Genomic DNA, 12288 nt, shown 5'->3' with positions numbered 1-12288 from the left:
CTATGTTCACTTCCCTGGTGGAAAATTGAAATCTCTGGTGAAGCTGTTGGCAAGTATTTCTTTCTGTAGGCTGTGGGGGGTCAGTTCTATGCCTCCCCTAGCTTTGGTGGTCTGTTAGCAACCTTTGACATTTCTTGGCTTAAAGCTGCATCACCTTGGTCCTGATGTCCTAATGTGTCCACATTTCCTTTTACAAAGAAAAGATTATATCAGCCTAGGGTCTCAGCACACTTATTTTAATAAATTATATCTGCCATAAACCTATTTTCAAGTGGTCATACTTTGAGATATAATTTGTTCCCATCTTCTGGAGTTGCATGTGTAGTTCTTTTAGTTAACTTTATTTCACTGTGACCAAATGCCTCAAGCAAATGAAATTAAAGGAGGAAATGGATTTTTCTGGCTTTCAAAAATCCATGGTTGCTTTGTTCCTGTTCTTTTGGGTCTGTGCTGTGGGAGAACATCATGGTGTAGTATGTGGCACGGTATTTGCTTGCCTCAGGAAGCAAAGAGAGAAAAATGGAAAGGGGTGGGAGGGTCTCCAATATCCCCTTTAAGGTCACATCCTTGGTGACCTGATTTCTTCCTATTAGGCCTCTCTTCTTAAAGGCTCTATCACCACTCAGCTGTACCACTGGCTTGTCACTCAATTCTTTAGCATATGGCCTTTGGAGGACACATCGCAGCTAAACTACTACACTTCTCAGTGTAATGTTTGAGTCAACTCCTATTAAACCCATCTTATGTAGTCAAAAATATATCTAAGGGCTGTGGAGATTTTCTGATAGGTAAAGTGCTTGCTCTGCAAGGATATGAATCTATGTTCAATTCCCCATCTCCCATGTAAAAGCCAGGCTTTGCCATCAAAGTGTTTCTGATCATATATCAGCACCATTCCTTACTTCTATGTTCCTTCTGTTTTCCCTACCTGCTCGACCCTAACTAGAACCCGACCTTCCATTCTACAGCCTTCCCCAAGCCCATAGCTCTATGTTCACATCTCCAACCCACATTTCCCTCCCTACTTGGCTCACACCTGCCTCTGCTTCCCTCTTCCTGCAGGTTTTTCCCACTCTGCCTTCACGTTTGGGATCGAAAGTCACATTAGCCAGTCCAACATCAATGGTACACTAGTGCCACCGGCTGCCCTAATCTCCATTCTTCAGAAAGGACTGCAGTATGTGGAGGCAGAGATCAGCATCAATGAGGTATGTTCATTCCTGAGGATGTGGCAGAGTTCCAGACTCCCCCTAGCAGATCTCAGAAGAATGTGTATATGATCCCTGAATACAGATCTGGCATGCATTCTAAGGTATTTGGGAAAAAGTGGAAGCTACAAACAGGTCACTGCACCATCAGTAAGCTTTGGATGCCTCCTTGTGCAGGTTTGAAAAATCACAAGGTGTTGACTGATGAAAACAACCATCATTCTTACAAACAGACTTACAAACAGACTTTCATCTACTTTGTTACAGGGCTTTGCATGAGCAGACAAGCCCTCTTTCTGATTTCCCAGGGCAGAATGCCCAAAGCAGGGCCTTACTAGATGCTCATCTAGAGTCTTTATTTTCTGTCAAACTGACAGGGCATAACTAGAGGGAAATTTGAAGAGCATTTCACACTCAAACCATTTCTTTGACTCCTACATTCTCTCTCTGTCCTCCCCTTCCTGCATGTCCCCTGACTGAGCCTTGGAGCAAGTGATATAGTTGCCCATTTATAGCTGCAATTCAATGGTCATTCATCTAGCACTTTTTACCACTTATAAGTCTCTGTGGTGAGTACCACACACTGCAAACAAAGAAAAAGCTTCTCTGACCAAAGCTAATAGCAGTACTAATCTATGGGCTTAAACGTGGATATTTAGAATTTGATAGGCACACCATGTCCATTTAGCAAAACCATAGCAGTATCTTTCCCAACCACCTGCTTTTGGCCAGGTTTACAGAACCAGATATGAATTTCCACTTATGGATCAGTTCTTAAATCCAATCAGAAAGCAGCTTTTAATTACCTTCAACATCCAGGCCACTGTTCTATCAGTGGACACATCTTACTTGACAGAGATTGGTAGTACAAACATGTGGAGTTCACAGCTAAGTGATGATTCTTTCTCAGCAGCACTAACTTTTTTTTTTATAGTCTATGGCTTTAGCTATACATGCAAGATATTTCTGTTCATACTTTGTTTTATTTTTTTATCTTACAAAATAACAAGTTTCCTTACTGCTTTTTTTATACATACTTCAATTGACCCACTCCAATACATACCATCCCTCTCCTTCCCTGAACCTGATCCACCATTTGAAATATCTTACAGACTGTTTTCTTGCTGTATTCTCTTTTAACTTTAAAAATTATCCTTCTAAGCACAAGAATCTGATTTCTATCTCTCTCATCATCCAAGAGAGTTTTGTTTGTCTAGGGGTAAATTCTCTTTGTTATGTGTTTCCAAGAATTAAAAAATAATTCAGATGTGGCAGTATTTTTTATTGTGTTGACAGTGACCTACCTCTTTTTCTAGTTCATTTGTTAAGTTTTATCTTATGTGTATGTTTGCTTTGCCTATATGCATGTCCATGTACCACTGGGATTCTGATGCCTGCAACAGCCAGAATAGGGTATGAGTTTGCCCAAAATTGGAGTTGCTGGTGCTTCTGTGCCACTGTACGGATGCTGAGAACTGAACCCAGGTCATTTAGAAAAGCAACTAGTACTCTTAACTGCTGAGACATCTCTCCAGCCACATGGCCATGTTTTATGACACTGTTTGCTGTATCTCTCTATGAAAGAGAAAAATGACACAAAAGGATCAAGATTTATCATCAACTCTGGCCACTCAAGGCCAGAATCCAGGGCCAAGTGACTGATGAGTGATACTGAATGTACTATGTCGTATTTCTTTCCTTTTTTTATGTTGTATTTTAAAAAGAAAAAACAAAACAAAAAAAAAGAAAGAAAGAAAAATCCACGTGGGGCAAAGTGTTGTTTAGATAATATTCAGCCAAAACTTGTGCCTCTTCATTTCTGAAATAATTGAAGTTTAGAACATATGAGAACATGGTTTTTCATCCAGCAGACAGCCTGGAGGCATGTGGAGATTCATAATTCAAATATTTGGAGTGTTTCCTGAGGAAAGAACTTCCTGTGTTTTTTAAAGATATGTGGAAATGTTTTCGTGGACAAAGTACAGTTTTGTAATGCATTTTAGAATCAAGACACCCTATTGCCTGGTTGCATCATGTTGTATTTCATCTCCACACTGAGCCCAGGGACTCATATATAGCACATTCAGGCGGACCCAGATGCTGGAGTCCTATTCTGAATGGTGCAGTTGTCTTTATATTGGGCTTATTCTTCCTTCATTGTTAATGATAGTCATTGCAAAGATGCCTGATCTGGTAATAGCATCCAGTCAGGGTTGCCATCCATCTCAGCACTACACCTTTGTGGCTGGGTGATTCTCAGAGGAAGAATTTCCAGTGCACCTGAAGATGGTGAACAACATGACCTGCCTCTGCTCCGTAGATGACAATATAAATCTATGCTCCCAGTGTTGACAACTGAAAATGCCTCTGCCACATTGCGACTTGTCCTTCAAGGAGGCAATTCTACCCTATTGATCGAATAATCACCACATTGATGGTAGCAAGTTTTGTCATAGGAGAAAAGTAACCCTGTTCAGATACCCATAATGCCCAAATTTAGCTAGACATCTGTGAAATTACTAAGGATGGTCTTCTATTGCTAGCTCTCCATGAATGGTCCTCCTCATCCACTTCCCCATCCCTCTTTGACATCTAACCTTGTCCCACCACAAACCTTGTACCTTATTCCTAGTCCATTCCAGCTTCTCTGGTCCATGGTAGCTGATGGGTAACCCTGGCCTTGCTTTCCTAGGATGGCACGGTATTTGATGGGCGTCCCATTGAGTCCCTATCGTTAATTGATGCTGTGATGCCCGATGTGGTACAGACAAGACAGCAAGCTTTTCGGGAGAAACTCGCCCAGCAGCAAGCCAATGCAGCAGCTGCAGCAGCAGCAGCTGCAGCCACAGCCACAAGCACAGCGGCTACAACACCAGCAGCTGCTGCTCAGCAAAACCCACCAAAGAATGGAGAAGCCACCGTGAATGGGGAAGAAAATGGAGCACATGCAATAAGTAAGTGGAGAGTGCTCTGGTCTTCAAGGGGTCATGTATTTTTTGGTTTGTTTTTTTTTTTTTGTTGTTGTTGTTGTTTGGTTTTTTCTTTCTTCTCCTGAATCTATGTATAGTTGAAGGGATGCTTAAAGTGTGGCCTGCTGTCAATCTCTTTAATTGGTTTCTGGGCTTTGTTTCCTGTCTGTCCACAAGATCTTCATCTTTGACTTCACTGGCCTCCCTTGGTTTTAGGAAATTTTACACCTGTGCGAGTGTCCATATCACAAGGGAAGCTTCCAGTACTTCACTAGTGTCCCATCCTCAGGTTCTTAAGCTCATTTTTGCTGTAGCCAGCAAGCCAAGGTAATTTCAAGGGCAGCAGCTCCAGACATGGGGCATTGTATTACTTTATCATTGCAAACTACCAGAACGTTAGCCCCTATTGGGTAACTCCAGACATGGTAAGACCATGTCCACATTAGCCCTGCACCTGGACAGAGCAGAGGTGAACACATACTTTAATGTATATTGGCAGCTCACATGCAAAGAGGGTTTGTTGTGTGTACACCCACAGCTCTTGCAGTTGTTCATGGTGCTTCCTAAAGGCTTAACCCATGCTGCTACCTACTAAGGTTTATGATTTTCACACTGTTACTAGAGGCTGGTGCAGTTGGGGTCCCAACCCTAGGCTTCACAGTCTGCTACTGCAAAGTAGCTTCTCCTTATTGCTGCTGCAATGCCTAAGCATTCTGTGGTCAGAAGACAACATTCAGGAGTTAGTTCTTTTTCACTCAGGTCATCAGTCTTCCAGGACTGGCTGAGCCATCTCATTGGGCTCCTTGTGTGATTCTCTTGAGGGTGGCAGTAGAGTTAGATTTTTTTCATTTAATGACATACCTGAAGCAACTAGTTTATAAGGGAAAAAAGGCATATTCCTTCAGGCAATGCATACACATGGGCATGACCATGTGGACATTGAGATGGAAATGCAAAGTAGAGGGCATCATGGGAGAAAAAGAAGTCAAAGCGGACTACAAATAACTAACAAGTGACTTCCCACTAGGAACCACTTCTTAAAGGTCCCATCACCTGGTTTCATATTCCCCATGTGGACACCAAGCTTCCAGAACACTTTGGGAACAAATGTACAACATAGCACCGTCAAAACAAAAACACAAAATGTGCACCAAACTGCAGAAATACCCATTTTTTTACCATCATCAGATGTAACGTGACTTTGATACTTACAGAGTATTTTTAAAACAGTAGTGCCTGAAGCTGTTTTTTTAATGAGTTGGTGGACCATGTACATTTTCATGTTTGCTTGGCAGATAATCACTCAAAGCCAATGGAAATAGATGGAGACGTTGAAATTCCACCGAGTAAAGCCACAGTCCTTCGAGGCCATGAGTCTGAGGTCTTCATTTGTGCCTGGAATCCTGTTAGTGACCTACTTGCTTCTGGGTAAGAATTTGGGTCTGGAAAGCACCTGGGTCTGCATTCTTCTCTGGAGTACTGCCTTGAGGAAAGTGCACTGGTTTGTTGGACTTCCCTAATAAATGAAGACTGAGGAACAGGCTGCTTTGTGCATCCTATACTGTGGGAAAGACAGTGGTCCCAGCCATTTCTCTATTTGGTGGGGAGTAAGGCAGACACATCTCACGTCAGTAAGTAAAAGAGATGGGTGAGGAAAGAAACTGAGCAAGAGAAGTGGAAAAGACACATGCTAATGATGTGAGACCTAGCCCCACATCAGTCACATTTTCCCACTGAACCAAAGTCAAATGCTCCGTGTTGGTTCTGCAGATCTGGAGACTCCACTGCAAGGATATGGAACCTTAATGAGAATAGCAACGGGGGCTCCACACAGCTTGTGCTGAGGCACTGTATACGTGAAGGCGGACATGATGTTCCCAGTAATAAGGATGTCACTTCATTGGACTGGAATGTAAGTTTCTACCATCAATGTGTTCAGATGAACCACATGCAAACTCAAAGTGGCAGATAGTTCTTTGTCTTAGCTCCCACATTGGAGTACTGGTATCAAGGGCTCATAATCAGATCCTAGTGGAAAGACAGCAGCCTGAGAATGGAAAGTTGTCCCCATTGTCATGAACTTGTGTTGCATCTGTCACACAGCCCCATGTAGGAAGGAGGCTCAGGAAAGCACCCAGATACTAATGTGTTTTGCCTTTTTCTGTCCCCAAGAGCGATGGAACACTGTTGGCAACAGGTTCCTATGATGGTTTTGCAAGAATATGGACAGAAGATGGTAAGTTTTGCATTCCTCATATGTGTTAAGAAGGACTTGCTGTGTGATCCTAGAGTGAACAGTGAGTAACTGTGAAGTCACCATGTCTGTGTTTTTCCATCTCAGGTAACCTAGCCAGCACCTTAGGTCAACATAAAGGTCCCATCTTTGCTCTGAAGTGGAACAAAAAGGGGAATTATATTTTGAGTGCTGGTGTAGACAAGGTGAGTAAATGTCAACTTAAAGTACATCCCTTTTATATGTGGATGTGTGTTTGTTTGTATATTTATTTATTTATTTATTTAGTCTGTTGGCTTCCTTGGTAAAATAACTCATTTAGGCTGTTTATTTCTCTGGTTTGATCTTACTGCTGACTTTTGAACAAGGAATCACCTCATACATTTATTTACCTCTGTAGACCTTCATGCAGAATGTACTCTCAGTCTCGTTATGGAAAGAGGAAAAATCTCCAAATGGAGTTTATAAAAAGTATTCAGTTGTGGATGTTTCTGGGTTGACTTTTATCCATTAAGCAATTTTTAGTCACAGACTCTTTTTTCCTCCCCTAGCTCCACCTTTTCTCACCTGATAAACCACTGCTTCCCACTGTAGATGGCAGAATTCTCTTAAGACCTGATACAGGGCAAACTTCACAGAAACTCATGGAGCTGACTTACAGTTTGATTTTTTTTCAATCCATACTTTGGAATTTTGGGCTGTTCCACCTGCTCTCCCAGTTCATAGAGTGACAGGGGATTGTTGGAAATGCTCATTTCTATAGCTCTTCTTTTAGAACAATATCCAAAGGGCAAGCAGATGAGCTTTCTTACCTGTTACTTAATGGTTTTCTGGGTTTGGGAGCTAAGGGGGAATTTTGGTAGATTTCCCACATATATTGGTGAAGGCTGCTGTGTACCAGTTGCTGTCATTAATGTGGCATTCATATTACTGCGTGTGAAATGCACAGTGTACATGGACTTAGATCAGAAATATAGGGGGCTGGTGAGATGGCTCAGTGGGTAAGAGCACCCAACTGCTCTTCCGAAGGTCTGAAGTTCAAATCCCAGCAACCACATGGTGGCTCACAACCATCCATAATGAGATCTGACTCCCTCTTCTGGAGTGTCTGAAGACAGCTACAGTGTACTTACATATAATAAATAAATAAATCTTTAAAAAAAAAAAAAAGAAATATAGAAGTGACATGTTGTATGAATATTTTATACTATTGCATGTATAAATGATATAGGTTTAGCTATATCTAGGCATAAAATATGTTGTTAAATTAATTTTTAGAAGGAAAGGGGGCTGGTTGTCTTTTCTGGTACAAGACATTGTTCTAGATAATAGTTCTTTGAGGAGAATAACTTTCCCTCTGTTTGCGGAATACAGACAACAATAATTTGGGACGCTCACACAGGAGAAGCCAAACAACAGTTTCCTTTTCATTCAGGTAGGTTTACTGTTGTGGTTATGCAGAGGTAGCCCCAGGATTTTTTTTTTTTTTTACTAAAGATTGTGTGATAGTGTCTGAGAGCAGAGAGGTGTCAAGACATTGGGACTTCGGACAACTGTGAAACAAAGTATCGGAAGTAAGAAAATAGGTGGCCTAGCAAAAAATAACTGGTACCTCCCCTTTATCCATAACTGGGCCTGACCTTGTGGGCTTTTTCATTTCATAGAAAGGTGGCAGTCTCTCTCCAGGAGCATCTTACAAATTGGAAGGAGACAATCTTTAAGGTCTTTGAAGGATGGTTTTCATGGTGTCAGTATAGCTGATTCACACTGGGGGTGCTATTCATGGTCACCAGACTCCTGGGGATGCTTTGGTCTGCATCACTGAACTCAGTTAATCAGGCAAATGTCCTTCCTCTCTTTCCTCCTGCTTTGCAGCACCTGCCCTTGATGTGGACTGGCAGAACAACACTACCTTTGCCTCATGCAGCACAGACATGTGCATTCATGTGTGCAGGCTTGGCTGTGATCGCCCAGTCAAAACCTTCCAAGGACATACTGTAAGTGGCAGTTCTGAGGCTCACTCAGACTTGGGGATTGTGAGAGTGTGGTGTGTATCTTTTCAGTGCCAGCATTAAAAATTAACTGCAGGAGAGACTACTTGTTCAGCAGCACTTTGCTATTGAGAGCTGCTGTGGCTGCCCTGGTGGTGGAATTAACCCAGCTATGGTCAGTGGTCCTGGGACTACCTCAGAGTAGCTACCAGCTGATCCTGTCCTTGTTCTGTCCTGGACCCGTTTCTCTTCTAACCCTAGTCTATTTCCCAGCTTTTAATAGGGACATATGTTTTAAGTTTGATTTTTCTTGGTCCTGCTTAGACTTTACCTCTCTCATAGCCTGCCTCCCGGTTCCATAAATGATTCTCACCAATACTGATTGCTCTGAGCAGAGGTCTACATACATGGCTCTGAACCTGCTGCTTCCTGAGACCTGTGTGTAGATTCTGGTTGCTTCTCTGGAAATTTGGCAAATAGATGAGAAGGGAGAAAATTCTGCTCCCAGGAAGGAATTTGGTCAGCTAGGTCATGGAGAGGTTTACCTGTGAGTTTTCTCTACATCTACAGTTGGAGATATATACACTACCTCATTTACACTTGAGCTCACAGATAGGCATGCACATGCCCTTTGTCTCTTCTTTGATCTAGTCACAGAGAACCATGCTCCTTGGATTCCCAGCTTCTTCCATTTTCACACTTTTCAAAACTTGGTGTCCTTACAAATGGGATTAGCCACAGCATTGAGAAGTGTGAAATTTAGAATATAATCTGGTGTGTGAAGTTGTTTGTTAGGCGAAGACAGCTGGCTTCATAGAGTTAGCAGTAATAGCAGTAGTATTCCCAAGACTCCTCCAAGGAAGTCCCTCTATCCTTCCCTCTGCCCTTGCTCTGCATGCTGTCCCTGTCAGTATGGCAGAGCTGCAGGTAGTTCTTTATATAAACACATCCCCTTCTCCCTTCCCCACCCAAAGCCTTTCTCCTCCAGTCTTGGAGTCTCTGGTACTCAGAAAGCAGGAAAACCTGGCAGTTTCCTTTTTGTATGGTCCCCCAAATCTAGCTTGATGAATCAGTAAGTTTGGGCTTACTTATAGGAATTTGGGTGAGGGGTTACTTATAGAAATAAAAATAAGTCAAAGAATACTGAGTCACCTCACCATGGGTGACAGCTCATAAAAGCTGGAAACCCAGAGCACACTGTACAGCCATGGGCCCTTTTCTGTGTGGTTCAGTTGGTTAGGTAGTTTGTCTTATCTTTGTTTCTCTAGAAAGTTTAGCTGGCCTCTACTTCTTCTAGGCAACTGTGTTTGTCTGAGAGTGACTCAGCAGTCTTTTCTGTTTACACACATTTGAGGTAGGAGTTGGGGTATTAGTGAATCTGATCAGTTTTAGGGACTTTCTGAAGGTTTTTTGAGTTGCTCACTTCCTGTTTTAATGAGATCCTCTATAGTATTTCATCTCACAACTCCCTGAAAACATCCTACTTTAAGAAGCTTCCTTTCAAAATGGAATATTTTAATTTCAGAGGAAACTGCTACTCAGCACAGATCCACAAGAGGATGGATTTTATTTTTCAATGCCTTTTCCTAACTTTAGTTCCTGATGTAATTTCCCTGTACAAATGAATTGCTTGTGTATGTTTTTGTGTCTTTGGATGGCTTTACCTATTATCTGTCTCTGCCATTGTTCTATCTAAACCTTTATCTTTACCTCATCCAACAAGGTACATGTATTTCAACAGAATGTAGAGAAACTGTTATATTAAAAGCACATAGGAAAGAGATGATCAAAGTCTACTTTTAAGAACTTGTTTTAGCTTTACTCAATGTCACATATATATAGTTATAATCCTCAGGAGTCTTAACAGAATAGTTTCAGGCCATCCTGGGATACATAAAGAGCTCCTGGCTTTCCTAGGCTACATAATGAGACCATGTCTTAAGCAGCAATGGATAGTAACTGATTTAACTAGCTCTGTTGATTGTATGCAAATTCTTCATTTGGCTTCCTTAGTAAGTAATTTTTTCCCTAAAGAAGTATGGATGAGAGTGTGGCTGTTCCTTTGTAATATATGGCAGTGTTTTTCATGAATGAAAAGCAAAGTGAGGAGAGCATAATCGTGTGTGGGTTCTTGTGCTGTGGTCTTTGATATCCTGTGAACTCTCAGAAGGCCCTCTGCACTGCAGCACTGGCAGCATGCCACTGCTCCTTGGTAGAGCCAGCCTTTCCTAAATGAAAGCTATGATTTCTTTCTGAAACTCTGTGCTCTCTTGCAGAATGAGGTCAATGCTATCAAATGGGATCCTTCTGGAATGTTGCTAGCCTCCTGCTCTGATGACATGACATTAAAGGTAGTGTTGGTAATCTAAAGGAATGAATTGCCTAATCCTAGACAAGGCCCTATTCAGACACACAACCCTTCCAACCATTATCATCTGGAACATTACTTTGGACTGTCTTTTCTCCATGACTTTCCTGGTCTCTAAACTTTGGTTCTTCCATGAACTTTTGACATATTAAGGCGGTGGTTCCCATTGAGAGACCTTATGGCCTTTCCACCAGCATCCTTCCTCACAGTCACCTGGTGGACTCCTTGCTGGCTTGTGAGCCTCTCCCATATCTACCACCTAAGGAGTGCTCCCTTAGGTGCAACAGAATGAAAGGTGCTGAGCCATTCTCAGTTAGGGGCATAATATTAGCTCACACTGTTACCAATGCCTCTTCTAGATCTGGAGTATGAAGCAGGATGCATGTGTCCATGACCTCCAGGCTCACAGCAAAGAGATATATACCATCAAGTGGAGTCCCACAGGACCAGCCACCAGCAACCCGAACTCCAACATCATGTTAGCAAGGTAAAGCAGTGTAACCTCCCAGCTCTGAATCCTTCCTGAGCACAGCTTTGTTCTCTGCCTAGTGATTAACTCAAATCTAGAGACAGCAGTGTTGAAGTTCTTCCAAACTGAAAGAAAAATGGTGGTTCCCTTTGAATGGAGGCAAGAGGAAGTATATCTCCTCCCTCCATATCCATGGAGATGGTTCCAGGAACCCCTTTGGGCACCAAAGTCCATAGTTGTTTAATTTTGTTTGCCTACAACCTCTGAATACCTGCTTGTACTTTAAATCATATCTAAATGACTTATAATATCCATAGAATAAGAATGCTGTACAGATAGTTTAGGTAACAATGTGAAGCAAAGGATCTGTATATGTTCAGTACAGTTGTGTGGGGGTGGAGGGTGAGGGTTGGTTTGGTTCGGTTCAGTTTGAGACGGAGTCTGATTATGTAGCCCTGACTGACCTGGAACTTGTCATGTAAATCAGGCTAGTTTAGAGCTATACCTTCCACTTCCACCAAAGTGCTAGGATTATAGGCCTGCCTAACATGCATTTTTTCCCTTCCCTCTCAATGGTTTCCTATTTGCAGTTTGATACAACCATGAACCTAAGCAGGGGGGTGGGGGATGGCTTAATCTAGTGAAAGTTTTTAGGACAAAGAAAGGAAGACAGTTTAGCTTGGAGCTCAGAGTTTGTTCTTGAGACTCCATTCAGGGTTGCCTTACTAAGATTTTGACTAGAGATAAAAGATTCCCTGCCTCAGCCAAAGATAACCTGAATCTCTTAATATTGACTTAAAATGCCAGTCAGCCAAGTCCCAGAACCAAGGTGCCAGAGATATGTCATCCAAAACAAGTAACTCTGGGCTTTTGGTGTACGGATAGAGCCTATGGCCTTGTGCATGCTGGGCAAGTATGTACTCTATCATCGAGTACCCTCTATCCCCACTCTTGGTAGTTTAATGAAAACATTAGACAGATGCACTATGCCAGAATGATCTGAAAACCATGATATGGCTATTTGGAGTTTATATTCATGCACTGTGTTTG

The 12288-nt window shown here is 42.1% G+C and overlaps 1 protein-coding gene across 2 annotated transcripts in view; it reads left to right on the top strand.

Moving 5' to 3' along the window:
- LOC110286635 (F-box-like/WD repeat-containing protein TBL1X) overlaps positions 1-12288 on the top strand; it is a 169722-nt gene that overhangs the window by 148895 nt on the left and 8539 nt on the right. For both annotated transcript variants that reach the window (XM_029473474.2, XM_029473473.2), the window contains exons 4-13: positions 1063-1208; positions 3901-4162; positions 5473-5605; positions 5948-6089; positions 6350-6413; positions 6519-6616; positions 7785-7845; positions 8286-8407; positions 10678-10752; positions 11129-11256. In XM_029473474.2, the coding sequence (XP_029329334.1) occupies positions 1063-1208; positions 3901-4162; positions 5473-5605; positions 5948-6089; positions 6350-6413; positions 6519-6616; positions 7785-7845; positions 8286-8407; positions 10678-10752; positions 11129-11256 (1231 nt within the window). The remainder of the gene's footprint in view (positions 1-1062; positions 1209-3900; positions 4163-5472; positions 5606-5947; positions 6090-6349; positions 6414-6518; positions 6617-7784; positions 7846-8285; positions 8408-10677; positions 10753-11128; positions 11257-12288) is intronic.

This window comes from Mus caroli, unplaced genomic scaffold, assembly GCF_978045245.1.
Source record: "Mus caroli unplaced genomic scaffold, Mus_caroli_1 scaffold_5, whole genome shotgun sequence".
Taxonomy (NCBI): domain Eukaryota; kingdom Metazoa; phylum Chordata; class Mammalia; order Rodentia; family Muridae; genus Mus; species Mus caroli.
This window is presented reverse-complemented; position numbering and strand designations above follow the sequence as displayed.